Genomic DNA, 8,206 nt, shown 5'->3' with positions numbered 1-8,206 from the left:
GAACACCTACCCCAGGGTGATGCACCCACCTACTCTAGGGAGATGCATCCCTTAGATCAATCAGCCATGAGAGGCAGCATTCACATAGAGGGAAAGCTGGACAGACAGGAATGCATAGATACGAAAGACACAGGGAGTGGGTAGTCACAGGAAAGAGAGGGGAAGGAGAGTTTTTTATGGCTGGGGATGGTAATCAGGGTGTGAAATCAAATGTGCATGAACTGTAGAATGTAAAACAAATTTGTTTTGTAAATTTGCACCCCAAGCACAATTAAAAAAAAAATCTATCCTGAAGTACAGTGCTGTCAGTGATAGATAATATACATATGCTTACAAAGAAGAATAGGTAATACAACTATTATTTAAATTTATGCACCAATCACTAAAGCTAAAGATGAAGAAATTTTTTAAACCAACTTCTGTGGTCTGAAATTGATCAAATAACCAATCAAGATACATTGATAATTACTGGTGATTGAAATGTGAAAGTTGGAAAAAAAAGAAGTTAGAAAATATGGCCCTGATGACAGAAATGCTGCTGGAGATGGCATGATAGAATTTTGCAAGATCAATGACTCATTCATTGCAAATATCTTTTTTCAACAACATAAATGGTGACTATATACACAGACTTCGCCAGATGAAATACACAGAAATCAAATCAACTACATCTGTAGGAAAGATGATAGAGAAACTCAATTATCATCGGTTAGAACAAGGCCAGGGGCTGACTGTGGAGCAGAACATTAATTGCTTATATACAAGTTTAAGTGGAAGCCGAAGAAACTCTAAAGAAGCCCACAACAGACAAAATATGAACTTGAGTTGATCACACCTGAATTTAGATGCCATCTGAAAAATAGATTTAAAGTGTTGGAAACAATTGACAAAAGACCAGACCAATTATGGGATGACATCAAGAACATTATACATGAAGAAAGCAAAAGGTCATTCATTAAAAAGACAGGAAAGATAGAAAAGAGCAAAATGGATATCAGAAGAGACTCTGAAATTTGCTCTTGAATGTAGAGTAGCTAAAGTGAATGGAAGAAATGCTGATCTAAAAGATTGGAACAGATTTCAAAGGGTGGCTGGAGAAGACAAAGTAAGGTCTTATAATGAAATGTGCAAAGACCTATAGTTAGAAATCCAAAAGAGAAGAACACGCTCAGAATTTCTCAAACAGAAAAATTTAAGCCTCGACTTGCAATTTTGAAGCATTCTATGGGTAAAATATTGAATAACACAGGAAGCATCCAAAAAAGATGGAAAGAATATACAGAGTCACTGTACCAAAAAGAATTCGTTGACACACAACCATTTGAGGAGGTAGCTAGCACATGATCAATAACTGATGATATTGGAAGAAAAAGTCCAAGCTGCACTAAAGGAATTGACAAAAAACAAGGCTCCAGGAACTGATGGAATACCAACTGAGATGTTTTCAACAAATGGATGCAATGCTGAAAGTGCTCACTGATCTATGCCAAGAAATTTGGAAGACAACTGCTTGTCCAACCTACTGAAAGAGAAACATATCTGAGTCCATTCCAAAGAAATGTGATTCAACAGAATCTTGAAATTATTGAACAAAATCATTAATGCCACACAAAATAAAATTCTGCTGGAAATAATTAAAGAATTGTTGCTGCAGAGCATCAACAAAGAATTGCCAGAAATTCAAGCCAGATTCAGAATGGGACATGGAACTAGGGATGTCATTTCTGATGTCAGATGGATCTTGGCTGAAAACAGAGGATAACAGAAAGATGTTTCCTTGTATTTTATTGACTATGCAAAAGCAAGTTATCCTCGATTGGTGCAGTGGTTAAAGCAATCGACTGCTAACCAAAAGGTCAGTTATTTGAACCCCCCAGTTGCTCTACAGAGGAAAGATGTGGCAGTCCTCTTGCATAAAGGTTGGATAGCATAGAGATGCAAAAATCCACTATTAGATATGTAAAAGGGTGACATTTTTCTACAAAAGTTGATATTTCAGTTTTCTAACTAAAATAAAAATATAACAGGGATATAAAATTTGCTTATATTCATATACACCAATGCCTCACTTATCAACTTGGTTAGGTTCCAAAGACCAGGTCATTATGTGAAAATGGGTGTTAAGTAAAAATGAAGGATGACAACATCAGATCACAAAATGGAGGATGACCTCATTACATAACTGCCAAATTTCATCATTACCTACCTGCCAAACCATTGAGAATCATGGTCCAGCCCAGCTGACACATAATCTTAACCATCACAACTAGCATTATTTTTGCCTCGCATCTTAGCATTCATTACTGCCAGATATACATCATTAATGCATAACATATTCTGATAGCAGATTTTTACTATTGTTGTAAATGCAAAATGTGGGGTAACGAGATAGTCAGTATGCGAGGATTACTTATATATGTAACCTGTTGCTGTTAGGTGCTGTCGAGTTGGCTCCAACTCATAGGGACCATATATACAACAGAGTGAAATATTGTCCAGTCCTGCACCATCCTCACAATATAGTAGGTGTATATATAACCTACTTTTCATTTAATCAACTATCTCATTATTCTACTTTATGCATTTACAACAATAGTAAAAAAATCTACTATCTGACTATTCTGGGTATCAATGATATATGTCTGGCAGTAACAAATGCTGAGGTCCTTGATGAGGTTCCTGACCAGTGGCCCCCATGTGCACAAAGAAAGGAAGCTCATATTGCATAGTATTTCACAGCACAGAAGGGGAGGAGGGTACTCAGGGCTTGAGCCCTGAGCCACTGCAGTGCAAATGAAGTAGGGGGGTGCTGAAGTGAGACCAGCATCAATGGGACACTGCCCTGAGGGCTCTGGATGCTCACAGAGGGCTGAAGCTGAGACAGCAGCAGCAGCAGCTAGTGTCATGAATGTGGGCCACCCTCAGGGCTGAGGGGGAAGTGGGACCCCTGAGTCTGGCCTCAGCTCCCAGCCCCATGGTCATAGGTGAGGGTGGGAAGGCTACCAAAGCAAGGGTGAGATCAGTGGGTGAATGGCCAGCAGCAGCTGCAGTTTAAGGTCAAGGGCAGAGGCCAGGCTTGGCCCTCACAACCTTGGAAGAAGCTCTGGATTGACAATTCTCATGGGCACATGGGGTGGAGTGGGGCAAGGCCACACAGTGAGAACCAGGGGATACTTGGGTGAAGGACTGGTAAAGGGATCCAGTGGGCAGCTTGTACCCCCTCTGTGGTACCCAGACCCACGGACAGGGAGCCCTTTGCCCCAACAAAGCTACCAAGAGCATCTTGGGATTGTTGAGGTAATGAGCTGGGACCACCCATCCTGAAAACATGAGGGCAGGAGAGGAAGGAAACTCAGGGATCAGGCGGGGGACAGAGCTTGGGCCACCCTGGCTTTGGAAGACTTGGTGGCCTTCCTCTGTGGGTGGCAATGGGGGCCAAGTGCTTCTGAGGTGACATAGGGGTGAGGGAGGCAGTAGAGTGGAAGGTGACCCCAGCAGGGACATTCACAGGACAGGTGAGGAGTTCAAGTGAGGTGGTCATTCTCCGTTTTCACATAAACTGGTCTTTAGAACCTAACCATGCCAATAAGTGAGGAGTGTGTGTGTGGGGGGGGGTTGTAGCCCAGGAAACCACTAAATACCAATATATCCCACTAGGGAGGACCTGGTCCAGAGAGAATGGGATTGAAAGTAGTTTCTAATAAAGAGCCTAGAGGATTGTGTCCTGAGCCCTAGAGTGATCCTTTTCTAAATCCAGTAGCAGAGACAACACAAACAGTTGAGATTTAAAGTCAAACTCCAGCCTTCTTTTCTGTCTTTCTATATTAGGAGGAGGAATGGTTCATATCCCTGGCTGGGAAAAAAAGAAAAAAGATCACTGAATATATATATATATATATATATATATAGTGGAGAAGGTGGAACTATTTCTTTCTGGAGTAGCTTTGGAAATAGCCCAAAACATCTGAGTAAGTTCCATGGGGGAAGGACTTCAACATACATTTGCCCCTTCATTCACTGCAAGAGCGTTGTGCCAAATTAGTGACTTAATATAAAGGTTGAGAGACTGAAGATAGACATAGGCTTGGTTGTGAAAAAGAGTGCCATCTTGGGGAGACCAGATGAAAACGGACAGTTAAATGAAACTAACTGATATGGCACGTTGAAGGTCAAATCAGAAATGTGAACTGACAAACTTCGCTAATTCAATATGCATTTTAAAAAGCGTAGATTACATGTACATAATAATATGCCACTTTGTTATTTTCGGTACATTTTGTACATATGAAATGGCTAAGTGTTGCCAAGCAGAAGTCCCACCAGACCTGATCCTGACTGATTTATAATGAGCACATTTATTTGTTAGCATGCAAATGAGTATTGCCATAGTACTTAGGAAAAAAAATACATACATGCTGTTAAAATAAGTGCAATGTTCCTCCTGCAACCTTGTTCCACTATTCATTAGTGTTCCAACCTCTTTTTTCATAGAGAATACAAAGTTAAGCAGCAAACCAGCTGACGCACATGAATTTATGCAACAGCAGTCCAGTTGTGTTAGACTGGGAAGGTTGTGTGACGATATGGCAGGGCTTTGAGAGTAAGTAGCAAGTGTGTAAAATTTAATTTAAGAGCAGCATGACTAAGGTGTAAATTGGAATAAGCAAAGATAAAGCTTCCTATTTGTAAGCCATTTGCTCCCATTTAGAGCTAGACAGATGTGACATAGAGTCTTCGGAGTCAGTGTCGAAAGTCCAGCTCACTTTGGCTGAGCAAGATATTATGTACCTAGAACACAGGTGATACTCAAAAAATATTAATTTTAATAATTTTTTGTTCATTTACAGGAAAACATTATAAGTGGTGTAGTGACTATATTGGATAGTGGTTAAGCAAAAGGGCTCTGAAATCAGGCTAATTGAGCTAGAATCCTGACTCCACTATACTTTCTATGTATTCTTTTGATCAAGTTATTTAACCTCTTTTATCCTTGATTTCCTCATCTATACATCGAACATATTATTAATAATTCTACTTTACTCAAGGATTGTGGTGAATAGTTAAGCTAATCTCAGTAAAGCACTTAGCAGATGACAGAAACATTTCTCAACCCTTGATAAACACTAGTTCTTAAACTCTTATCTGATGCTTTCTTCATTTTGGATAATCCCCAATCGAGCCTACTAACAGTGGTCTTGTTAAGGCCACTAAAAATTACCTCCATGTTGCTTAATTCGGTGGGTATTCCTACATGACTTCTCGGCAGCATACAATGCAGGTGACCACTTTCTTCTTGCTGAAAGGTGAAAGTTGAATTTCGGGAAGTTGTAAGGAAGAGACTAATTATGTGGAGGATAAAATTTTGGAATGAGTGCTGGAAGGGGTGAATGGGGTTTCTGTTCCTGGAACACCTCAAAAGCAAAACTCTCACATGGATATTAACCTGTCAAAGACAGATGCTGGTTCAAATGTTCTCTACAGGCTTCCTTTTTGCCTTTGGACTCTGCAATGTTTCTCAATTACTGAATGATAGCAGTTACTGTTTGTGCAGCAATAACTAAAATACAGTGGTGGACATTTTATATGTCCCTCTGATCCTCATAGCAATCCTATAAAGTAAGTATTATCTGCAATTTAAAGTTGATGAAACAGGCTTAGGAAAACACAGATAAGTTCATGAAGTTAGTGAGGGCTAACAGAATGTTCATTTTTTCATCTATTCATTCATTCTTGTATAAATTCAACAAATATTTATTGAGCATCTACTATGTGCTAGGCATTGACCTTAGCACTGGTGTACTAGTACTGGTCAAAGCAGATAAGATCCCTGCCTTCATGAAGCATGTATTTTAGTAGGAGGAGAATATGACCCAGGACTGTCTGGTTCCAAGCCTGATTCTGTTCTATTATCTAGTATTATGTCCCCTGATTGGACTTTGTATCATGTTACCATTTTACACTGAAGCTGAATTTTTCCTTCTATAGATACAGTGGAACCATGTACCAAGGTAACCAAACTACTATCTCTGAATTCTTACTTCTGGGACTCACGATGGGGTCTGAACAGCAGCAGCTCCTCTTCATGCTATTTCTGTGCATGTATCTGGTCACCATATTGGGAAACTTACTTATTATCCTGGCTATCAGCAGTAACCCTCACCTCCACAGTCCCATGTACTTCTTCCTTGCCAATCTATCCTTTGCTGACATCTGCTTCACAACCACCACAGTCCCCAAAATTTTGGCAGACATCCAAAGTCAGAGTCCAACTATCTCCTTTGCAGGATGCCTTACACAAATGTATTTTTTTATGTTGCTGGTGGACCTGGACAATTTCCTCCTGGCAGCCATGGCATATGACCGGTACATTGCCATCTGTCAACCATTACATTATGCTACATTACTGAGTCCCAAGTGCTGTGTCCTCTTGGTAGTGACTCCATGGGTCATCTCCAATTTTGTCTCAATACTGCATCTCGGTATGCTGAGCCACTTGACTTTCTGTGGCCATAGAGCAATTCTACACTTCTTCTGTGACCTGGAACCTGTTTTAAGACTTGCTTGCTCAGACACGTATATCAACAACTTGTTGATCCTAGTTGTTGGTGGAGCAGTCATCTTCATCCCCTTTGCCTTCATTCTTGTTTCCTATGTTCTTATTGGCAGCATTGTGTTTGGGGTTCCATCAGCTAAGGGAAAGTGGAAAACATTTTCTACTTGTAGCTCCCATCTCACAGCTGTGTCCCTTTTCTATGGATCCATCATTGGGGTCTACTTTCTCCCCTCTTCTACCTACTCAGCAAAAAGGGATAAGGTGGCAGCTATCATGTATACCATTGTAACCCCCATGATGAACCCCTTCATCTATAGTCTAAGGAACAAGGACATGAAAGGAGCACTGAGAAGACTACTCAGCAGGAAAAGCTCTTCCTGGAGATGGTAAGCTCTGCCATTAGAAATTCCTGTATCAACTTCTTGACTTAGATGAACACATAAGAGATCCACAACCTCAAGCTACTCCTTGGCTATTTCCTTCTCATCCATTTCCTGACTTCAATCCAGGTCCAAGACTCTAGATCAGACTCACTTCCCCATAAAAACAATAAATAACAAAAGAAAAGCCACTACTTTATTCTACAGTGCTTCACCCCTTAACATTTGTTTTTCCCGAATAAGCTCACATTTCATAAACCAGACCAAACTTGTTGCTGTGGAGCCAATTCCAGCTCATAGCAACCCTATGGGACAGTGTAGAATTGCCCCATGGGGTTTCCAAGGTTGTAATCTTTATGGAAACAGCCTGCCACATCTTTCTGCCTTGGAGTGGTGGATGGGTTTGAACTATAGACCTTTCAGTTAGCAGCTGAGTGCTTACCCACTGCACCACCAGGGCTCCCTTCACATTGTATAGGCAGTGCTTGATAATTGTTCTTTTCTTTTTGGTTTGTCTCCTTTCCCTCCTCTACCAAACCTCACATGCTGGATAATAGATATTGTAAAAAAAAAAAAAAAAAAAAGCAAGAAGGAAGGAACGAAGACAGGAGGGAAGGAGGGAGGGAAGGAGAGAGGGAAGGAAAAATTGAGGACGCTATCTCAGAACACCTTATAGATAATATCATGTTAAAGTTCACAGCTTCAAAACAATAACAATTCTCAAAATAACCCTTTGAGGTAAATACTACACCAGTCCCTTTTGTCAAATTGGATAAGGAAAAAAAAAAAAAAAAGAAAGAAAAGAAACGGAAGCAGAAGCTATGTCACTTACCCTACAGATAATCCTAACAAAAGTTCAAGTTCTTCTGCATTTAAGACCTTATACCATATAGACTCACATTTTCAGGAGTATGAATACCATTTACTACTCCACTATCCTTGACAATCAACATCAATAGAAGCAGCAGTTAAGGAATCAGATGTCGTATTGCATTGAGCAAATCTGCTGCAAAAGACCTCTATAAAGTGCTGAAGAGCAAAAATGTCTCTTTGAAGACAAAGGTGCACCTAACCCAAGCTATGGTATTTTCAATAACCTAATATGCATGTGAAAGGTGAACAATGAATATGGAAGACCTAAAAAGAGTTAATGTTTTTGAGTTGTGGTGTTGGCAATGAATACTAAAAGTACCATGGAGTGCCTGAAGAACGAACAAATTTGTCCTGGAGGAAGTGCAGCTGGAACGCTCCTTGGAAGCGAGAATGGCAAGAC

The 8,206-nt window shown here is 40.3% G+C and overlaps 1 protein-coding gene across 1 annotated transcript; it reads left to right on the top strand.

Moving 5' to 3' along the window:
* Positions 1–5,998: 5,998 nt before the first annotated feature.
* LOC103205446 (olfactory receptor 1468-like) lies at positions 5,999–6,943 on the top strand. Its single transcript, XM_007950750.1, has one exon. It carries the CDS (start codon positions 5,999–6,001, stop codon positions 6,941–6,943), a length of 945 nt encoding a protein of 314 aa, XP_007948941.1.
* Positions 6,944–8,206: the final 1,263 nt, after the last annotated feature.

This window comes from Orycteropus afer, unplaced genomic scaffold (assembly GCF_000298275.1).
Source record: "Orycteropus afer afer isolate SDZICR_OR568_19922 unplaced genomic scaffold, OryAfe1.0 scaffold00287, whole genome shotgun sequence".
Classification (NCBI taxonomy): domain Eukaryota; kingdom Metazoa; phylum Chordata; class Mammalia; order Tubulidentata; family Orycteropodidae; genus Orycteropus; species Orycteropus afer.
Note: the sequence above shows the minus strand (reverse complement) of the source record. Positions and strands in the feature narration are given on the sequence as shown.

Bases quoted from the DNA above. Each gene is read 5' to 3' on its own strand.
- LOC103205446 (XM_007950750.1), top strand. From the start codon at position 5,999: ATGTACCAAGGTAACCAAACTACTATCTCTGAATTCTTACTTCTGGGA.